Source organism: Prunus persica, chromosome G1 (assembly GCF_000346465.2).
Source record: "Prunus persica cultivar Lovell chromosome G1, Prunus_persica_NCBIv2, whole genome shotgun sequence".
Taxonomy (NCBI): domain Eukaryota; kingdom Viridiplantae; phylum Streptophyta; class Magnoliopsida; order Rosales; family Rosaceae; genus Prunus; species Prunus persica.
In genome coordinates this window covers 28,766,155-28,788,433 of record NC_034009.1, presented here as the reverse complement: position 1 = coordinate 28,788,433, position 22,279 = coordinate 28,766,155, and the positions used below count along the sequence as shown (strand labels likewise).

The following is a 22,279-nucleotide window of genomic DNA, read 5'->3' as shown; positions in this document are numbered from 1 at the left end:
GTCCCCCCTTCACAGACGGGTCTCACTAAGCCCAGTTAAGAAGGTGTATTTGGTGGGCCCCAGATTATTAATCCCATTTAAAACTAGAACCGTGTGACAACAAACATGGGATAATTTTTTATCCAAGCCAGTCCAAGTTAGGGAGGTGTACCAAACGAGCCCTTAGGGTTTGTGTAGTTAAGAGTGAAAAGGGAGAGAATAAAGCCAAAGCTACAAGCAATGCATTACAATCATTGTTCCAAAACTACCATAGTGATGAATAGTTTTAGGACTCTTTATATATAGGTCCACTTCTCTTTGGGTGTAATGGATGTAGTCTATAGAGTAATTGGTACACTTTGAATGATCGTGATCGAGTTATGCATAAGTAGTATTGGTTTTTCACATTAACACATTAATTTGTTCGGGTTTTTTTGGCTTATTGGATCTGTATTTTTGTTGACTTCTAAGCTTTTTCGTGTGTGTAAATTTAGATGGAATTGCTCAATTAATGTACTATAATTTTATCAATTTGATCTATTTGGTTTGATTGAAATTTGTGTTGGGGGGTTTAGGGAGTTGTGATTTGGGTGGTGGTTCTTGTGACTGGCGATTCTGGTTGTGCAAAAAAAACTTACTTGTAACGAAAGATAGCGGCCAATGACACAATGATGCATGGAAAAATTATTCTACGTGTCATTGCGTTATTGATCAGGTATAGCAAAAAGTGATATTCCTGTTGCATGAGAGTTTCTCTCCTAGTTGTGGCATTTGCTTTATGGGCCTTTTGCCACCCCCTTGTAATGGTTTTAAGAAAGAGTCCTTTTTATAATAAACATATATGCAAAAGTACAACTACAACCCCCTTGAGTCTTTATGACAAAGTACAAATTGGTCGGAAAACTAGAGAACCACATACTCTGATTATTCCTAGTTTGTTCAATATTAACAAATCCATCTGCAGCTTTATTCGTTTCTATAAGAGCAGTTCCAGCGGTGGATTGCAGCCCGGGCAAGACAAAGCTCAAGTCCATAGAAGTGCTTTCAGCGGGCCATGCTGGCCATGGCAAGCTGTGGGATCCACGCAACTGGGCCAGCCTGACCTCTAGCATGGGTTTGCCGACGTCAGTAACAACAACAAAAATCTAAAAAAATGCTAAAAATTTCAAAAAATTTTTAAAATAAAAACTTAGTCATATTCTTCACTTCCACACCAAAACTCTATACAAATTCCTCTCCTCATATCTCATGTGAATAGTGATTGCCATGGCAATGAGTGGAAATACCACAACCTTTTGCAACCCATTTGTCATGGCAAAAGGTAATGACAAGACAATAGTTTTTACTATTCACATGAGTAGTGGCAGCCCTTGCAAAAGGTTGTAGTATTTCCACCTATTGTCATGTCAACTCAAGGGCAACCACTATTCACATAATATATGAGGAGATGAATTTGTATAGAGTTTTGGTGTGGGAAGTAAAGAATATGACTAAGTATTTATTTAAAAAAATTCTAACATTTTTAGTATTTGTTTAGATTTGTTTAATTTTTATTTCATTGCTAACCTCATCGCTAACCCACGCCCACTGAATAGAAACATTAAACTAAAAGCCCATACTCGTCTGTAAATCCAGGTAACAGCTCATACTATTTTTACCTTAGGGCCTGCTCAAGCTTGTGGAGTTCACTAGTTACCCGGACTGTTGAAGCCCGTTGAAACATCAAACTGGAGCTTGAGGCCCTTGTTGCTCGGACTGGGGGCCACCGCTGGCAGTGCTCTAAAAACAAGTCTAAAAACGCTTTTGCCCGTTTGGTAATATTTTGATTCTCTTTCAATAATAACTCATGCATCAATTCATGTAAATCAATAATGAATAAAGGGTATAACACATGTTATTATAATTTTTTAATATGATTATTAAAAAAATATAGTATCTTTTAATGCAAGCATAATGGGATTCATGTGGACCCTACATCCATTAAAGATTCAGAATATCTTATATGCACAAACCCTAGCTTTCTTTTATAAAAAAAATATATATATTTTTTGTGTGGATTTTCTCGATTTGGAAATTGAATAGGAAAGAAGAAATAAATTGGCAATTCTTAACCAAAAAAATAAATAAATAAAAAGAAGAAAAAAAGAGAGAAATTGGCAATTCTTGGCACAAAAGAAATAAATTGCCAAATTTATTCTCCTTTCCCATTAAAAGCTTCAACAATTTTCTCACCTTCCCTTTAAGCGCGTCTGACACACTGTCCAGCAACCGCGGAGCATACTGTTGCAAGTATCAGATACCGTGCACCACACACAGCCTAGCACCAATTTACCAATCAGGACAGTCGATCAAGAACCTTCCATTTTCATTAAAATAAATCAGGGCCGTTACATCGAAAACCTCGCACAACATACCGTTCGATTTCTGCGGATGGACCCCACATAGCAAAACTGGGCTGGGCAGGGAAAAGTAGAAATACGAAAATTCCCTCCAACTCCAACCAAAGACGGTGGGTCGACGAGTAGTACATATCGGACTAGGAATGGGAAAACCCCAATAAAATCGCCTATAAATCTCAACCTTTGCATCACCAGATTCTCCACCAACCACTTATAGTATTATTATTCTCGCAAATTTTCTCTGTTCTCTCCTTCTCTTGAAGCCATTGGAGGCGCTTCTTTGCGCTCTCGGCCTTCTGCCTTCTGGTGTGTATTGATTTCTCTCTGTGTTGGGTTTTATCAATTTTTGTTTGGGTCTCTGAGTTTTGATTGATTGCATTGTATCATGATGATTCGCTTTAAGATTTGCGTTTCAGATCCAACTTTTGTTTTCTTTAGGATTTGCTTTGAGAACTGGTTTGCTTATTGTCAGGGATGATGGTTCACGATGTAAAGTTTGTAAATTTGGGTCTAGAACAAAGATTGTAGATTTGGGTTTGTATTATTTATGTTGTTGATGATAATTTTACTCCTGTTTTAATGGCGTTTTAGGGTTGGTTTTTTTTTTTTTACTTCTAGTCATGATCGTCGCAGTACTGTAAAACACTCACATTGACTATATAGAATCTGGAAATTGGGTTCTTTTAGTACTTGGGTTCCCTTGATTGTTAGTCAATTTGTTGGTTTTGGTTTGCTAATTCATGGATATTTATTTTAGGTTGTGTATGATTTAGAGAATATGGAAGTTTAGTTTTTGAATTGGGTTTTTGTTATAGCAAATAGAATCTAACGACACCTTATTGATGCAGAGATGGAAAATCAATCAGCACATCCACACACCTTGGAGACTGTGGGCCATGCTTTTGTTAAACAGTATTATGATTTATTCTGTCAACCAGAATTTCTTCATAGATTTTATCATGAGTCAAGTGTTCTATCCCGCCCTGAACCAGATGGTAAAGCGTTGAAGACTGTGACAACCTTGCAAGTAAGTCTTGTAAAAAAATGTTAATTGTGACTCACAGATGATCATCAATTGGTTGTTACAGCCAGTGACAACCGTGCAACATGAAGCCTTTTAATTGGTTGTTGCATAATTTTTGTATTTTAATCAGAGTGTACATAGTCTGATGAGTTAATTGGATGTTTTTTGAAACAGGACATCAATAGCATGATACTCTCCTTGGACTACAATAATTGTCATTTACAGATTTTGAGTGCTGATTATCAGTTTTCATTGAACGGCGGAGTGATTATCTTAGTGACCGGGCATTTAACTGGAAAAGACAACGTGCAAAGAAAATTTACTCAAACTTTCTTTCTGGCCCCACAAGACACAGGATTCTTTGTCTTGAACGATATCTTTAAGTACGTAGATGGTGTGGTGGAAAATATTGTTGTTGATCAAAGCACTCCAGAAGCTTCTTTGGCTCCAAATCATGGTACGTTCTATGAGATTTAGGGTGTAGATTGTTTGGTTCTTATTGCTTCACTTTCTGGTAACAAATTTATTTATGGGTATTATGTCATTAGTTGTTACAGAGCCTTCTGTTGTTGCTGATCAACCTGAGCTGAATCAAACTACATCTGTGGAGGTTAATAATACCAATGAAAAGGAACTTAATAATACCCATGGAAAGGAATCCATTAATGTGTTGGAGAATGGTCAAGAAACTGTTACTGAAAATAGTGTTGTTGCTGAAAATCCTGTTGAATCAAGGCAGAATGTTGCTCCCCAAGTAACAGAGGCAGCTGCTTCTAACACACAGAAGGATGCTCCAAAGAAATCTTTTGCATCAGTGGTGAGTTATAGTTTTGGTTGTCTTGTATTTGGTATCATGAGACTTATACATATCATCTGACGGTTTCTTGGTTCAGGTGAATGCCTTGAATGGGAATAACGCTCCATTCCTTATGAGGACACGCCCCACTAAACCTGTTGAGCGGCCTCGTGAACCCGTAACGCCAGTAGCTTTACCTCCCCAGAACAATAGTGCCCCGGAAAAGAATAATGTGCCTGCAGGTTGATATTTCTTTTGTGGTGTAGTATTAAAATTTAGCTGTGTGGTCCTGCCAATAGATGAGGTGTTATATACCCTTCTCATATATAGGAAAATCATTAATTCTCGTATCCTTTCAACTTATTGTTGCAGGTAAGTCTTATGCCATTTTCGTTGCCAAACTGCCAATGAATGCAACTGTTGAAGAATTGGAGAAGGTTTTTAAGCAGTTTGGACCCATCAAGCGTGATGGGATTCAAGTGAGAAGCAATAAGGTATGATTTACATTTAGTTGGTGTCCATCTTGAATTAGGCCTTTTGGTTTACAACTATTTACTTATTTTGTATTACACTTGTATATCCAGCAACAGGGAACCTGTTTCGGTTTTGTAGAATTTGAATCTGCTAAAGCCATGCAAACTGCACTTGAGGTATAACTTTTGAATATGTGCCCTTTTGTAGTCTTCTTTGTATTTTGTAAGATTTATTCATTTTTTTCAGAAATGCAAATTGTTCAAACAGTGCAATGATTTAATCCTTTAATCACCATAATGTTGTTAGTTCAAAATTGATTTTACAAAATAACTTGGTTTAGGATTGTTTCAATTAGTCGTTTTGCTTTTCTAGCAAGAACATAAAGATTATGTTCTCATTTTGTTCAAATGCAGCTGGCTATATGATATGCCGTATTTTAGATGATTTTATTTATATTTGCAAGTTGATATACAGAACCGTATCTAACATGTGACATGCATGTACTGTTTCAGGCATCTGTCAAATATGGGAATTTTGAGCTACGTGTTGAGGAAAGACGAGGCAAGTTGAAGTGAAATTTATCTTTCTTCCTAAATTATGTGCTTTCATAGAATTTACTCTCTTTTCTCCACCATTGTCTTCGTCACGGGTGGAGGTGGTCACACCAAAATGACTCATTATTCATCTGTTTTCATTCACGTGAGTCACGTTTGTATGTTATGTGATTTATTTATTTTTAATTAAAGAAAAGAGTAGGAAGAGGGAGATGATAAAGAGAAGATAAATTGAGTTGAGGGAGAACAGATGAACAATATAGAATCACTCTTAAAATTTTAAATGGTTTAAGTTTTCAGTTTTAACTTATCTGTTCTCACCCCATATTTTCCTCACTGCTTTCATCTCATTCTCATCTTCATCTTGCAATGCTGTTTGCTGACGGTCTTTATTATTGCAGCGAACAACAACGAGAGAGGAAGGTATCCGTCAGGAAGGGGTGGGTACCGAAATGACAGTTTTAGAGGCCGCGAGAACTATACTGGAGACCGCGGGAACTATACTGGAGGCCAAGGTTATGGAAGAAGTGATTCTGAGAAGAGCGAACATCGTGAGTTCTCAGGTCAAACTAGGGGCAATGCCGGTCGCAATGGAGAAGCTTATCAGAGGCCTTACCAGAATGGAGGAAAAGCTGCTCGTCAAACGGGAAAGGTGGTGACATGAATTAGGTTGCAGCAGCAGCAGCAGCTAGCTCTTTCAGTTGATTAGATTCTTATTTACAAGAATTTTCCTTCATTAGTGAGACCTCATAGGTTAGGTGTTTTTGGTAGAGGCAGAATTTAGAATGCGGCATGTTTTAGGTCTTTGACCTTACGAGGTTGTTGTTTCCTGTCTTGTTTGATTTGCATTTAACTTAAATTTTTTTTTGTAACTATATATATTTATTGAAATAATTATCATTTTGTGTTGCTGGATCGAATAATTGGTGTGCGTGAATTTTTGGCTTGGCTTAGGTTCATTCATGCCACACTTTATTTAGCCATGGCCCATACGTGTGCAGTGCAGCAGCAGGCCTTTTTGTCATTCTCATTTCAAAAGTTAGCGTGAAAAGCAACCGTGTCTATTACCAACACGTGGCGACCAGATGTGTCGGAGAATCTTTCGTCTCCACATCAACATCAATGACGTGTCCTATCAGATCATCCCCTATTTCCTACTTTTTCTGTCTGGCCATTTCTTTTCCTGCCCTTTAGTTTTTTGGTTTTCCTTTTATGAATGGAGCAGGATGTCTTGCTCAAATAAGAAAAAAGGAAAAAAGAAAAAAGAGGAGATAATTATTTGGGAACTTTTTTGACCAAGCGACATTTTAAACTATTATTGTGAAAGGGATTGAAGTCGACTCTCGAGTGTAAATATCCCGTCACATTATTCTAATTAACTCGCTTGTAGTTCGGAGATTTTAATTTGCTTGATAACTTGAATCTGGAATCTCTATTTTATCTTAACACGTTTAAGTTAAGTGTTAAAGGCTCGTGGATTATCAATTATTATTGCTTTACAATTACTTCTGGTTCTTGAAATCGAAATTATGTATAATAAAAAAAAATTAAGAAAAAAGAAAAGAAAAAGGACAAAGTTGGCTATAAATATACAGGCGACATGTCGCTCTCGTGAGTTGGTGATTGCTATACAGAACAGAGAGTAGAGAGTAGAGTAGAGAAGAGGGGACCCCCACCCACTGGGGCACGTGGACTTCCTCAGTCCATCCGACACGTAGCAACACCTAGTTCTTTTACTATTTTCTATGGTGGGAAACTGCAACTTGTCACGGCTGGGTCCCACTGCCTCATTTACTCATGAATAATAATAATCATGATGACATGTTTTCTTGTTTGGAATTGGAAGCACGTGCATCACACTCTACTCGCCCGATTTATACTTGATGCCCCCTACCTTAAAACTTTGTTCCTCGTTGACTTTTTCCCAGGGATAGATGTTCACCACAACAACACCGCAGTTGTTTGAAAATAAAACATAAAAAATAATAGTTAAAATCTAACTAATCTCGCTTTCATGGTAACAAGGAATTCAGCATGACTATATCTATTTTTTGGGGTGTTGTGCAAATGGAAGATAACAACTCTCATATCACCGAGTATATGCAACTATTATGATGCTAATTTCTCTCATGGTCGTATAAATAAATACGTTCGTAAAATAAATAAATAAATAAATATGTATAATGTAGTAAAATAAAAATGAAATAATTGTAAAAATAGATAATTAGTCAATTGTCACTTATGTGGCATTTGACATTTGTGTTATCTAAATCCACAAAAATTTTAATTCCTAAAATAATTTACCATATATGACTAAAAATTGAAAAAAAAACTCCGTAATTTGATACTATTTTCTTGGGAGTTTAAATTGGTGAGGTAAGCTATAAATAAAAAGATGTATGACATATAAATTCGCATTGAAAACATATTATAGATATTTCAAATATGAGTTGGGTCAATTGATCAAAATTGTGTGGTCATCTCCTTACAACTGAGTTAAATCACCATGCGTACATTAGACTAATTTAGAATATATCTTTGTCAAGAAAATACTCTTATATTCAGTGGCGGACCTGTGCAAGCGCAAGGAGGTGCACCTACACCTCCGGTCGCCGGAAAACTCCATAAAAACTGTTGAAGTTGCACCTCTACTCATGCACTGAAGCTGTTAGATGAAATGCGCAAGTGAATTGCGCTGCTCTTGAATGAAATGATGGAGGATGGGGTGGATCCCAACGCATTTACTTACTCATTCGCTTTGAAAGCATGCGCCCAGATGGAAACCGTTCTGCACTGAAAATTGATTTACTCCTCTGCAAATAAAAGTCCTGCCATGTCTAATGTTTTTGACAGCATGCCATAACGGAATTTGGTTTCTTGGAAGGCTATGATAGTGGGTTATGCAAAGAATGGTTTCTGCCAGGAGGCTATGAAGCTCATGTATCAGATGCGAACAGAGGGTTTTGAGGTGGATGATTACATCCTTGCCACTGTTCTTACTGCATGTGAAGACCTCCTTATTTTTATTATTTTTTAAAAAAAGATAAAAAAAAGGGAACTGCTGGACCATTCGTGGGCTTCTAAAGGGCTTTTGTAATTCTTACCTAATTAGGTTTTAATTAGAACTTCTCTCTTATTCAATTGAGTTTTGAGAATTCCTTATTTAAGTGGGATATTTATTATCATCCATGCAATTTTTTTTTTCCTTCTTGAGTTCCTTTTTTTTGTTTTTGTTTTTTTTTTAAGCTTTTAGTTTTTAAGAATTGCACTTTCGCTGAAAAATTTATAAGTCCGCCACTGCTTATATTGAAACATAATTTCGAGCAATCCTAATTAAGAATATAAAAATCATAACATGTTTAATTTCAGATCTAAAGGCTGTTAATATGTGAAGATGAGAGAGAGAGAGAGAGAGAGAGAGAGAGAGAGAGAGAGAGAGAGAGATTACAGTTCGTCAAATAATTGAAGACGACAGCTAAGGCTTAAGGGCGACCAACAATAAACAAACACGACTAGACGAGTAGAGAGAGAGGGGCAGAGACAACCCCAAAACCTTCGCCGAAGCTTTTACGAGGCCAAACGACTCTCACCCACGTGTCTGCTAACTGCTGTCCATAGGAGATCGACGCGTGCGTTTTTCTCCCTCCTTCATTCTCCTCTCGACACGTGTCTCAGCCAGGACAACTTACTGTTACAGGTAGAGACGCCAAAAAGACAATGCCAGTCGGGCTACGTGTCTCCGCGGTATTCCCCGAGACGGCCACTTGGCTCCCCCAAGTACTTTTCTTGTCAAAACGCCAAGGGTATTATAGGAACACAATAAATTTTGCCACTCTCTCTCTCTCTCTCTCTCTCTCTTAAGCAGGTCTCTGCTTGCCTACTTTCTTTCTTTCGTTTTCCTCGTTCTCTCTCACTTCTTCTGTTTTTCTTTTGATTTCAGTGTTTTTTCTCCTCTGTTTTCCCCAGCGAGTCTTGCCGGGATTTTCTTGTCAAATATCTCGGATTGGTCACTCGGGAAATAACTCATCAGAGTGAACTGATGGCTCATAAAGAAGCAGAGAGAAACGGCTTTGTTTGTTGGGTCGTTTCTAATTTGGGATTTGAACTGAATGCGAGCGTTCTTGTATTATCTTGAGACCTGAATACGGGTTCTGATCATTTTAAGCAAGTTTCTACATATGGGTTATGTTGAAGCAGATCGAAGTTCTGTTTTTTTTTTAAAATAATCTGCAGAGACATATATAGCTGCTGAAGTACTTAAAAACACATACTTTTTATTTTTTATTTTGCTGTTTTTTTTTCCTCTGTGATGGAAAACATGGGTGAAGCTAATGAAGAGCGAAGGAGAGCAATGGAATATCTGTCTTTGCAAATTGACAAGTACCCAAGAGATCTGCTGCAGAGATTAATGTGTAGCAGCAACACACAGCAGTCGCAGTATGCAGAGCCTAGTGAAGAAGAAGAGTCAGATGAGCTGGAGTTAAATCTCGGGCTTTCTTTGGGTGGCCGATTTGGGGTCGACAAGAGTTCCAAGAAAAAGCTAATCCGATCTTCATCCATTGCCGGAACTATGCCGTTTGTGAGAGACGACAACGACCCAACGACACCAGCGCAGGTGTCGTGCCCGGCGAGTCTGATGAGGACATCTTCACTTCCCACGGAGACAGAGGAGGAGTGGAGGAAGCGGAAGGAGTTGCAGACTCTGAGACGATTGGAGGCCAAAAGAAGAAGGTCAGAGAAGCAGAGGAACTCAAACTCAAGCAAGGCTGAGAAAGAAGGGGTCTCCTTGGAGGAGGAAAGGCGAGAACTTGAGGGGGGTCCCAATTTGAGGGATAAGCAGCAGCAGCCGTACGATGGGGCTAGTAGGGTTAATCGGACGGTAGGTCCGCCTTTTGTGTTGCCAAGTTGGGCTGCAGCCGCAGCTGCTAGGCAAGCTTCCGTTGGTGGTGGAGTGGATGCACTGGAAAAATTGAAAGCTGAGATTTTGGGTAGTTTACAGGGATTTGGAGGACAACCCACTTCGCAGGGTTCGATGGAGTCACAAGGAGGAAGCTCGTCAGGGATGTCAGAATTGGAGAGTAAACCTCTTCAAGGTATCTCATTTTTCTTCTCCTTGTCTCAACTTTCTGTTAACTGTGTTGGTTAATTTGAATTTTGATGAATTCTTGGATTGAAATTCAGTTGTTGAGTGGTTGATTGATTTTGCGTAGAGCTAGCTTTATCTGCTCTACTTTGCTTTGGTTGGTTGGTTGGTTTTTTGTTTGTTTTGGAATAGGATTATAGGACAAGTCTGCTTCATTAGCAGATGGCGTCTTAGGTTTTCCCATGTGGTATATTTTGTTCTTTGTTGTAGGTTGGATGTTTTAATCACGTGCTCCGGTCCTTAAGTTAGTTAATGGAGAGCGATGCCAAATTGGTTGCTAAGAAAATTTGGGAACAAGAAAGAGTGCAGTATTTTAAATGTCACGCCATGTACTGTTTTCCTTTCCAAAAGATGAGTTATTACCTTAACAAATCTAAATATTGTTTTAGGTTCGGTTTGGTTTACTTTTCAGAAAGTGAATGGAAAAGGATTGCAAAGGGTTACAGAGAGGCGATTTTGATAGAGAAGTTAGAATATTTAGTAAAAGCAGTGAAGTGCATTCTGAATCTGATGCATGATAATGAATAGTCTGCAATAATGCGTGCAACATTGAAGGACACGGATGCTGTTGTTTTTGCAGCAATCAGGGCCAAACCAACCTAATACCTTACACCCATTAAGAAAACCCAACACTAAAATCATGTTGCTACCACACAGAAATAGAGCTTTGAGCTTTTGGTGGATGTTCCTTTTTGGAAATGTGTATATATACTTACCATAAATCACTAAAATGGTTATATTAAGTGGAGTTCACTTCACTGGAAATGCGGAAGTAGTTCAGTTTTTAACCCACACGATGAGTCAGCAACCTCAAGTTTTTTGGGAATTTAGGTTGGATTTCACTTTATATCGCATAATGGTAGTGGTTGCCAGGGAAGGGGCCAAGAATGTATGTCAAGAAACAGGCTTATATTTGTTGCCTGTTAGTGTTCTTAGTGCTAAACTTCTCTGGTAATGTTTCACAGTAAAGCATTCCAGTTGGAACACTTACTGGTCGTATATAGTTAGTGTTTTCCACCGAAAGATATATCACTCATCAAAAGAACATTTAATAGAAAACCCACAGTGACTTATGTTCACCTGGATTGTGGACAAATCAAGACGTACTGGTAACTGGTACAAGCAATCTAGGGATAGGGATGTAAAGGTCACTGATTCTAGTGCTCTATGGAAGTTCTTTTCCTTGACGTTGCACCTCGAACCTGCGAGTGACTCTGAAATCCTCTAGTGGATGCATAATCTTTTCTGATCAAAATGAAAAATATACAAAAGCAGAGATCATTGTTTACCTTATCCTACTGTATCCTTATGCTGTAGCCAGGTAGTCTATGGATTTCTTTCTTGACTGATGCCATTTTCTTTCTATCTGTTGTCAAGGTGAAAACTAAGAGTTCACTTTACGATAGATTTATATGTAGTTCAGAGAGGTTCTTGCGTACTGTGTCACTGGAGAATGTTGCTTTTAAATTTCCAAATTGCTAATATCATCAACCTTGTGAATTTGAAATGAATAAGATTCCGCAACAGGTGAAGGGGATGGAACAAAAGAAGAAAGACTGCTCTGCTTCTTTTTCCTTATAGTTTTCCCTTAACATCACAGGATCCAGCAATTGTGGTGAAGCAAGAAGCCCTGCTAGTAATCAGTTGTTGCAAGAACGAAGTAATCAAGACACCGTGGGCTCTTCAGGGACAGGGACAGCTGAGGATGCATCCAGAGCTTCCAGAGCTGATGTAGAAAGCAAGTGTAAGAAGCCAAATTCTTCAGAGAAAAGCGGACGGGAAACGAGGACGAATGCTATGGAGGACATGCCTTGTGTTTTCACAAAAGGAGACGGTCCTAATGGTAGAAAAGTAGAAGGAATCCTATACAGATATGGGAAGGGAGAGGAAGTAAGAATAATGTGTGTTTGCCATGGCAGCTTTCTCTCTCCAGCAGAGTTCGTGAAGCACGCAGGAGGAAGTGATGTCACTCACCCACTTAGGCATATAGTTGTAAACCCTGCTGCCACTTCCTTTTCGTAATGGAGTGTTCCCTTGTACTTTATGCCCCTTAAAATAAGGGGATGTAGAATGGAAACAAAAGGAGATTATCTAAATTTGATAGCTTCTTTTTCTGATTTTGGTTGATTCTTGGTAATAAGTTCTAGAAATGGAATTGATCATAAAATAATAACTGTTAGTTTGGAAAAGTTTTAAATGCACCCCTTCTTAGTCTTGTGTCTGCTGATCTGAGTTTCATTTTTTCAACCTCTCCTGTAGCCAACCATTTATAGAAGCAATTATGGGGTTATGATAATTTTACAGAATACTAGATCTGCTGATTTGTTTTTAGGTAACATATTAAGGAATATTGCTATTCATTCCAATTCCAATTCTTGCAACTAATCCCAACATCATATTTTCCATCATGAAGATAATCATCATTTAAGAAGAAAAAGAAAAGACAAATTGGGGAAGCATAAAGCAATAAACAAGAGAGAGGAAGACTTAAATTTTGTCACAGTGAAGAAAGGTAGGTACAGTGGCGGTTCTAGGATTCGAAAGCCGACCGGACAAAACTTATATAACAAACTTGACGAACGAGTGAATTTCATTAATAAACATAAAAAGAATTACATAGTGAGAGGAGACGTAATAAGCCTTATCCTCAAATGCATTTATATCTACAAATACAAAAACTTAAATAAAAACCAAAAGAAAAAAATAGAAAAAAAATTATTTCACATTAAAAAGAAAGATAATATAGAGGACTACATTAATTTTAAAAAAATCAGATTTATTTCGAGAGAAATGGGAAGGAAGAAAATTGGCGGAGCTATGTTTTTTTTTAACGAGTTGTGACCTCATTTATCTCCTTGTTTCCTTTTATAAACGTTTATTATGACATCCATTTTTAGCTTTCCACCTCGAACTCCATAGCCTATCAATCGTGTTTCGCAATTTCTGAAATAGTTATCTTTGTGCAAGACTAATTTTTTTAATAATCATAAGTAATGTAGGTAATATTTTTGTAACAGAAAGAAAGAAGGAAAAGGAAGAAATAAGAGAGAGAGAGAGAGAGAGAGAGAGAGAGAGAGAGAGAGAAGGAAAACAACGGAAAAAAAAGAGAGAGGAGAGAAGGAAAACAACGGAAAAAAAAAAAAGAGAGATAGAGAGTAGAGAAGGAAAAGAATAAAAAAAAGGAGACCGGACAGGACAGGAGAGAGGAGAGTGTAAGGAAAAGAATAAAAAAAGGGAGAGAGGAGAGAGGAGAGTGTGAGGAAAAGAATAAAAAAAGAGTGGTGATTTTTTAATTTCAATTTTATTCATTTACACTCTATTTTATAATTAAAAAAAGAGTGGTAAGTGGATAAAATTATAATGAGAAATTACTACCCTAAAAAACAAAGGAGAGGAGAGAGATGAGAGTGTATGTAATTTTTTTTTAACAAAAATTAGGGCCGGACAAAAGAGAAAAGAGGAGAGAGAAAAGTGTGAGTAATATTTATTTAACATAAATGTGGGCCAGGCATGAGCCCAGCCTGCCACATGCTGGAACCGCCCCTGGGTAGGTAGCTGCTGCTACTAGTGGCGGGTTCATTTTAGAAATATTTGTTCAGCTCCAAATATTTGCTGCTTGAATACTTGGCTTCTTGCACAGTGGCTGAGAAGTTCATAATAACTCCCTTCTCTATCCTGGTTCCAGCTTGTGTAATTGGTATGTTTCTCACTTAGATGCATGTGGTTGCTTTGTGAAGCTTGCAAACTGGTTTCCGCTATAAATGAGGCTAAAGGGAAAATGAGAAGTTCAAACCTATTGAGTGTAATGGTGTGTTTGGATGCAGTAAAATAACTCGGAATTTTAATAAAAGTCGGGATTTGGAGCGTGGAAAAGGGAAAGTTCAGCGTTTGGCAAAATTAACTTAGGATTTGCCAAATTACACGCGAAAAATATCGTGGAAATTGCACATCTATAATCCCGAGTTGAAATTCCATGGTAATAGGCGGAATTGTACAATTTCCAACAGAGAGGGAATTTTAATCTTCTGCCTGCGATAACCTAGCTTCTACCCGCCAAAATTTTCATCTTCTGCATGCCCGCCAAAAATTTCATCTTCTGCCTGCCAAAATTTTAAGAATAACCTAACTTCTTCAAAGAGAACAAACCTGCGTGCCATGGGTATTTTCTTGATGGTGTTCTGATAAGTTTTCTGGTGAGTTTCAGTTTTCAATTTCTTTCCTTATCGTTGGCCTCTTTTTTGTCTGCTATATTGATTCTTTTCATCTCTAGAAGCAGGGTTTTGCGTTTATTTTATTTCTCCTCTCTGTCCTTCAATATAACAAGAATATTTGCTCTTCCAATCAAGGCAAGAAAGATAGAGTGTAGAGACATATACATACGCAAGGTCAAACTTTCTCACCTCCATTCACCAAACGCCTTTCTTCCTCAAGCGCCTCCGACTTTATGGTAAGTCCTCTCTCTCTCTCTCTCTCTCTCTCTCTCTCTCTCTCTCTCTCTCTCAAGTGTTTTTTTCGGGCTTCTCTTTCTCTTTTTCCCTGAATCGATGTCCATATTCAAAATTTGTTTAGTTTGAATTCCTCTTTGCTTTTTCTCTGATTCTTCCTTGAATTGAATCTGTTTCTTGATCATTCTCGAAAACAAGACATGGGTTTTGCATATTTTATATATTTTTCCTTTTTAACTTCTGTGGATCATGAGATATCAAATCATTCTACATCAGAGGGTAACGCAAATAGGATTATAAGTGTTCAAGTCACTGATCAATGGACTACTTTCCGTGACACATTAGCAATGCAGATGTTTCTTGATTATCAAGCACGAGGCGCCACTAATTCATGATTTTCAGTCATTATATATTAATTGAGTTGGAACTGTCTCAAGTTAAATTTATGTATGGAGTTGTAAACATTTGAATCATGTTTTTTCTTATCAGTTTTAATAAATGTGTACTCTTCTTTATTGATTGTTTTTTTTTTCCTTATTATTCAGCTTTATGTGTCTATTTTGTTATATATGTTGATCATTTTTTGATGCAAATATATGTTGATCAAATATTTATTAATGTTGTTGTTATAATAATTTTAAATACATAAGATGGCAGAAAAAGTAAACAAAATAAAGCAGAGGAGAAGAAAAGACAAGCAAAATAATACACTGAAGGAGATGACAAAGCCTATTTTCGATGGAATATACAAATGGAGCGTTCATTAGCGGATATACTTAAAGAAGAACGTCAGATCGGTCATAAAGGAGATGGTGGTTGGAAAGCAGTTGCTTATAACACCGCTGCTGCCATATTGTCTGCACAATTTGATATTGAAGTAAGTGCTGATAACATAAGAAATCGTGTTAAAACTTGAAAAAGGTTTTATGGTATAGTCAGTGATATATTAAGTCAGAGTGGATTCAATTGGGATGCAACAAAGAAGATGATCAGTATAGATGAAGACAATGTTTGGGATGAGTATGTGAAGGTAATTTATAATGCAATTATATCTTTTTGTATGACTAAAATTGTGGTAAATAAATGGTTAACTTTGATTTTTTGCTTGATAGTCTCATGAAGATGCTAGAACTTTTCGATTTAAAGTGATTGCAAACTGGGATGATATAGTGGATTTATGTGGCAAAGATAGAGCTACGGGAGAGGGTGCTGAAACATGTGCAGAAGCTGCTGAGATTATGACTCCTGAGAGTGATCCCAATAATTTTATTGATTTGGAAAGTGATACTCAAGGTTTTGAGAGTTGTCAGGTTGATGATGTTTCACCCAACTCTAGTTGTCCAAAGAGAAGAGATCAAAAACCTTCTGATATTTCCCCACCAAAAAAAAGAGGTACAACTAATGTTCTTGCTGATTCAGTGGCTAAAATGACTTCATCTTTGGAACACTTTATCAATTCTACTACACAAAAGCTTGATCCAATAGAAGTATATAATGAAGTCATTGCAATTCCAGATCTTAGTCCAGATGAACAACTGAAGGCATGCTCTTGGTTTATAGAAAATAAGAAACAGTTTCTCATGTTAAAGACAATTCCAACTGAGAGAAAGAAGGGAATGGTGTTTATGTTTATTTCACCAAAAGCATAGACACATTTTATATTCAGTTGACATTTTTAATTTTTGCTATTTTGTTGAAACATTGGTTGGGATGATTAGCTTCATTTTTTTTTTAAAATTATGCGATTTATGCTTTTTTAAATTAGACAAGCTACAGTTGCAATTCTTTATATTAGTAACAATTGAGGTATGTGCTGTTAGACATTTTCGTATATCACAAGTCTTTCTAATTATATATATAATAATAATGTGTTGAACTATGCTAATTATTCATATCAGATTTTATACAAGACTCTTGTAAAATAAAAAAATAAAAAAAAAGTTCTTATGTAAATTCTAATTATGTGATGATTATCCAAACAGGTGAAATTGTAATTTCTGTCATTTCTTAAATTCCGCATATATGACATCAAAACGCTGAAATTTGCAATTGACGGAATTTTTAAATGATGTAATTGAAAATTCCGTCATTTACAATTTCCATGGAAATTAGAATTACTTCATCCAAACACACCATAAAGGTAAATGCTCTTTACTACAACTCTATGAGATTACCCACCTCGACAATTAACTTTTGACTTGTTTGGGCTTGGCGGTTTTGGGTATATGGGTCGCCTCTTTTGTATCTCTTTAAGATTAGGCATGGCAACAACGTGTTGTATGTTCGTGTTGTGTCATTCCCAATTGTCATATCCTCAGAGATCTCGCTCTCTTTTTGTTAAAACTCTATCTCTCCGAGTCCTCCTCTTCTTCACAACACAAAATTGCTGCTACAATTCTCTTCACTTCTTCACCATAACATGTAAGCCCCTAAATCCAAAATTGAGCTGCCAATTCAGATAATTTATCTGTCATGATAGAGTTTCTTGATTAATTGTGAATTTCAATTATGGTTCTTATCAATTTCTCAGCTTTGGTCTAAATTTTGAGATCAGCCCTAGATTTTTTAATTAGTTAGTCCGATGTTATTAATTCAATTTTTTTTCTTCAGTTGATATTTATTAGTAGTGTTTTATGATTAGGTTTTTCTTGTCCACATAATAGGCTTATAATTTGGGGAGATTCACTATAATACCCAATATAGGAGCCCAAATTATAGAAAAACCCTATATGAAATTGACTTTAGAAATATACCCAAGGGCCATTTACAATATAAGAAAAAGGCTTTTAACTTCTTTTAAATTACAAAACTACCATTGATTTCTTAAAACAAATCCAACCCAAAAATCTCATAAAAAAAACCCAAAACACTCAATGAGGCATCAAAGTAATTTAATAATTAAAATTAAATTCAATAGGGCCAAATGTCATTTTTGGGGTTTTTTTTGAGATATGTTTATAGAAATTAAATAGTATATGGTTTATTTATAGTTTTAGTGTTAAGAATGAGTATTTGACTAAATATCTCTATAATTTGTTGGTAGTTTTTTTAATTAAAAAAAAAGTTGGCCTTTTCCCAACAAATAAACCCACCACTCCCTCTGATCTGAAAGCAAGGCCCAATATATCCCAAAAAATGGAAATAGGGTTTAGGGTTGCATTAGATTGCATCAACCAACCAACTAGGCATGTTTCCCAATTACAGTGAGATTTCCATATCTATTTGCTCACCTACTACTACTAGTGCAGAAAGAAAGAACACATAGATGATTATGTTATGTTTATAAAGAACAATAAAGAACCACAGCTCAGCTACAGCCTACAGGGTTATGTTACAAGTAGGTCATCTAACAATAAAATTAATCAGAATGAATGATACTATTATCAAGGTTTTATAACTTAGAGAGGCACATCATGTCAACCCCATCCCATTTAGCAGGTTTTCCATTTTCTTTTTTTCAATAAAAGGCACTTTTCAGAGGCCTTTGCAAACAAAGCCTCATCAGGTCCTGTTATTTGTCAAATAACAAGACAGAAAGTTGCAACTTAATTCCAGAAACGAAGTACGATGTCTTACTGCTGCATTCACAACCTCAAGCACTACCCATTTTTCAGTTTGGATTATATTTAAACTGCAAACGAACTGAGACATACTTGTATAGATGCAAGGTTCAAAAAATTTCTCAGCTCAGGAAAATATGCTTGTTACAACAGCAACAACAAACTGAGAACCAAATTTCAGGGATCCCCAAAATTTGACTGCGCACAAATGTACAAATTACAAGCATGTCATACCTTCTATACTTCTAGGGTTATGGTCTACCTCTACACTTATACTCTGGTCATTACCCGGCTAGCCTGAAATAGGTTGGATTCGCTTCAACCTTCGGACAACTTGCTTCATTGTAGGCCTAATGGAGAGGGTCTCAACTGTGCACGTTACAGCCAAGTACAGCATCTCAACCAGATCATCCTGGGGTCCGGCATCCCATAGCCCTTCCATGAAGACCTCCTTAGCCCGACCCATTCGTAACAGCATGCATGCCCAAGAAACAATGTTGAAACCATGGCCATGTGAAGAAAATGAAGGGTCCAAGGCTTCTTTATCCGAAATCAATTCAAGCAGCACGACACCATAACTGTAAACATCAGCCTTTTCAGACACACGACAAGTCATAGCATACTCTGGTGCTACGTAACCAAAAGTCCCTGCCACACCAGTTGTTGCATGTGTTTCAGAAGTTCCCAAAAGCCTAGATAATCCAAAGTCAGACAAATAGGCATTGTACTCATCATCTAACAGTATATTACTTGGCTTGACATCACGGTGCAGGACACGCGGAATACACTCATCATGCAGATAAGCAAGTGCATGGGCTATATCCAGAGCAATCTTGTGGAGAATATTCCAATTAAAAGGTCTTCTAGATCTTTCCTTAATAAAATTTTCCAAATTGCCTCCTGGTAAATAATTATATATGAGTAACATCTCAGTTTCACTGGCATGGTAACCTATTAAAGTCACCAGGTTGGGGTGTCTCACCCTTCCAAGGGTCTTAATCTCAGCATGGAACTGTTGAACACCATGAAACCTTCCAACAGCAAGCCTCTTTACAGCTACAACGGTTCCAGGACTGATTTCGGCTTTGTAAGTGGCCCCAAATCCTCCACTCCCGATGTAGTTGCTGGCATTAAAATTTGCTGTTGCTTGAACAATATTCTCAAACGTCAATGGAGCCCCAATGTCTGTAAAAACTGTCATTTCTTTATATTCGAAACCCTGAACCCTGGAATCTGGTATCCATTTTCTAGTGTAAAAGAAAAGGATAACAAGTGAGAGCAGAACCAAAACAACAGCTGATGCAGATACTATAGATGCAATCTCAATTGAGTTTAATCCACTATTGTCCTCATCACCAACAGTTTCTGATGAAGAATCAGGGTGATATTGTGAATTCCCAGAGCTATCTGGTTGATCTGTTGATGGAGCAGTGAGTGAAACAATAGGGCATGGATTAAGGAAAGGGTTTCCAAGGACACCGCTACAGTTCATCACACTATTGTTAAATGGAAATGAACCAGACAGGTTATTGAAGGATGCATTAAATGTAGATAGTGATCTCGCCTTAGTCATTCCTGAAGGGATGTGCCCAGAGAGTTTATTGTCGTCAAGCAGAAAAACAGTGATGTTTTTCAAGTTCACAAGACCTTGTGGAATATCACCAGAAAGAGAATTTGAAGATAGTTTTAACACTTCAAGGGATTGTAACCTCACAAAACTAGCAGGAATTGCACCAGTAAGGTTGTTATTAGCCAGGGACAGATACTTAAGATAATTCAAATGACTGATATCCTCAGGAATTTGACCCTGCAACCGGTTCCTGCTCAAGTCAAGAAAGACAAGAGATTTCCAATACCCAAGATCTGGAGGTATTGACCCAGATAATAGATTATCAGAGACATCCAGGAATCTAAGAGATCTGCACATCACTCCAACCTTAAAAGGAATGCGACCTGATATCCTATTGTTACTAACATTGATAATCATTCCATGTAATCCATCACATTGTCCTAGTAAGCTTTCAGGAAATGATCCAGTGAGTTTGTTCCCGCCAGCAAGAAATGCATAAACAGTCCGCTTCCCCAATCCCTCCAATGCGAGAGGGAGGTATTGGATTGGACCAATGAAGTTGTTACCACTAAAATCGTGAATCATTGTGAAACTAGCACCGAAAAGTGGTAAATGGGTGTCAAGCTGGGTTCTGCAAGCAAAGAGCAATTGATATGCAACTGATGGATTGTGGACTTGGACAAGATCTGAATTTGGGGGCACCTGGGGGCACACTCTGTAACTAAACTCGGGGATAGGTCCAGACATGAGGTTCCCACTAACATTGAAAACGGTCATACAAGGAACTGGAAGCTTCTCATCAATCTTCCCACTCAGCTTATTTGAGCCCAAATTCAGATAATGCAGCTTCTTGCATCTTTCAAATACTCCAACAACTTCTCCACTGAAAAGGTTCTGAGCTAAGTTCACAATTTCCAAGTTCCCACAACCACCCCAATTGCTTGGAAGCTGGCCTTCAAGGGTTGCCCTTGGGGCCCAAACTATTTTCAAATTTGGCAGGGTTGTAATTTCCTCCGGAATGGAGCCTTCATAGTAATTGTAATCGTCCTCCCGACCACTAGATCTTTCAACTGATGAATCTTCATTGGTATTCTGATGGGATGTCAACGGATTAAAACGAGTTGATAGGACAAGAACAGACAAATTGACACACTGTCCGAGCTCAAAGGGGATTGGACCGCTAAGGCTATTCCTAGAAACATCTAGAACTTCAAGCCTTTGAATCCGACCAAGTTCTCGGGGAATGACACCATCCAACATATTCGAAAACAACAAAAGAGTCTGTAACCGCCCACAATTTCCCAAACTAGCTGGAATCCTTCCAACAAGGGAATTCCCTGACACATCAAGCTGTTCAAGATTCCGACAATTATGTCCAAATTTAGATGGTATAGACCCATTTAACCTATTTTGAGACAAATAAAGCCCTCGCAGCTTTGGAAAACTACCAAAGAAGCCAGGAATGGTTCCACTCACTTCATTACCAGCTAAATGCAGAACCTCCAAATTCATGCATCTGGAAAGCGAAAAAGGAACCTCGCCGCCAATTCTATTAAACCCAATATTCAAAACCCTCAACTTTCTCAAACCCGAGAACCGGTTTGGCAACTTCCCGGTCAACAGATTTCCCTCAAGATCAAGCACTTCAAGCTTCTCTAAACCCCAAACTACCTTAGGAATTTCGCCATTAAGTTCATTGTAAGGCAGCGATAAAACTCTAAGCTCAGTGAGCTTTCCAACCCAAGGTGAAAGCTTTCCAGCTAAATTTCCACTACTACGTGAACTAGTCCTCCACACCCCAAACCCATTAAACGGAAATTGAAGTTTCAAAGTCTCAGAGCAAGAAAGAGCTTGAAAATTACCTCCTTTTCCATCAATGCCCGTGATTCTGAGCGAGACGACCCTGGATTTGGAGTCGCAGGAGACCCCAAGCCACGAACAGTAGTGGTCGGAGCTGTTTGAGCTCCAACTGGAGAGAACCCCATGTAGGTCTGGAAATGAGCTCTTGATCTCAAGCAAAATCGATTTCTCGGAAAACAGCGCTTCCCCGGAAACGGAAGAGAAAACGCAGCAACACAGTAAGCAGAAGACGTTGACTAAAAGCACGGTCTTGGAGAGCAGATGGCATCTCATTTTCTCAGAAACAAGAGGGTAAACGGCGTCGTTGCGGTTTCCACCTTTACCTCCTTCTTCGTCTTCCGTATCTGCTTCTTATGGTGTTGAAGGAGAAGACTGTGAGGTCTTTGAGGCGCTTCTCTTAAGTTGTTCAATATTATATTGGTTTTTCTTCTGCTGGTTTTAGATTGGAAAATTCATTGCCCAATGGCAGAGAGCG

At 37.8% G+C, this 22,279-nt stretch overlaps 3 protein-coding genes across 4 annotated transcripts; 2 read left to right on the top strand and 1 right to left on the bottom strand.

The window, feature by feature from the left end:
- LOC18789514 (putative G3BP-like protein) lies at window positions 2,470-6,145 on the top strand. Of its 2 annotated transcripts, none has more exons than XM_020556022.1 (9): window positions 2,470-2,684; window positions 3,227-3,405; window positions 3,577-3,859; window positions 3,960-4,219; window positions 4,296-4,440; window positions 4,571-4,692; window positions 4,783-4,848; window positions 5,185-5,233; window positions 5,628-6,145. In XM_020556022.1, exons 2-9 carry the CDS (start codon window positions 3,229-3,231, stop codon window positions 5,888-5,890), a joined length of 1,365 nt encoding a protein of 454 aa, XP_020411611.1. In that variant the 5' UTR covers window positions 2,470-2,684; window positions 3,227-3,228; the 3' UTR covers window positions 5,891-6,145. The 2 variants fall into 2 exon arrangements, with proteins under 2 accessions (XP_020411611.1, XP_020411610.1); XM_020556021.1 differs by having other exon boundaries at window positions 2,471-2,684; window positions 3,951-4,219.
- Window positions 9,037-12,592, top strand: LOC18793844 (ninja-family protein AFP3). The gene is made up of 2 exons (XM_007222994.2): window positions 9,037-10,319; window positions 11,970-12,592. Exons 1-2 carry the CDS (start codon window positions 9,536-9,538, stop codon window positions 12,389-12,391), a joined length of 1,206 nt encoding a protein of 401 aa, XP_007223056.2. The 5' UTR covers window positions 9,037-9,535; the 3' UTR covers window positions 12,392-12,592.
- Window positions 18,401-22,192, bottom strand: LOC18792085 (LRR receptor-like serine/threonine-protein kinase RPK2). The gene has a single exon (XM_020554456.1). It carries the CDS (start codon window positions 22,075-22,077, stop codon window positions 18,667-18,669), a length of 3,411 nt encoding a protein of 1,136 aa, XP_020410045.1. The 5' UTR covers window positions 22,078-22,192; the 3' UTR covers window positions 18,401-18,666.

What these genes read in the sequence shown, in the direction of transcription:
- LOC18789514 (XM_020556021.1), top strand. Translation starts at nt 3,229, where the DNA reads ATGGAAAATCAATCAGCACATCCACACACCTTGGAGACTGTGGGCCAT. An exon ending in TTCAAGTGAGAAGCAATAAG is followed by an intron (nt 4,693 to 4,782) that starts GTATGATTTACA and finishes TTGTATATCCAG; the next exon opens with CAACAGGGAACCTGTTTCGG. An exon ending in ACGTGTTGAGGAAAGACGAG is followed by an intron (nt 5,234 to 5,627) that starts GCAAGTTGAAGT and finishes TTATTATTGCAG; the next exon opens with CGAACAACAACGAGAGAGGA.
- LOC18793844 (XM_007222994.2), top strand. Translation starts at nt 9,536, where the DNA reads ATGGAAAACATGGGTGAAGCTAATGAAGAGCGAAGGAGAGCAATGGAA. An exon ending in GGAGAGTAAACCTCTTCAAG is followed by an intron (nt 10,320 to 11,969) that starts GTATCTCATTTT and finishes TTAACATCACAG; the next exon opens with GATCCAGCAATTGTGGTGAA.
- LOC18792085 (XM_020554456.1), bottom strand. Translation starts at nt 22,077, where the DNA reads ATGAGATGCCATCTGCTCTCCAAGACCGTGCTTTTAGTCAACGTCTTC.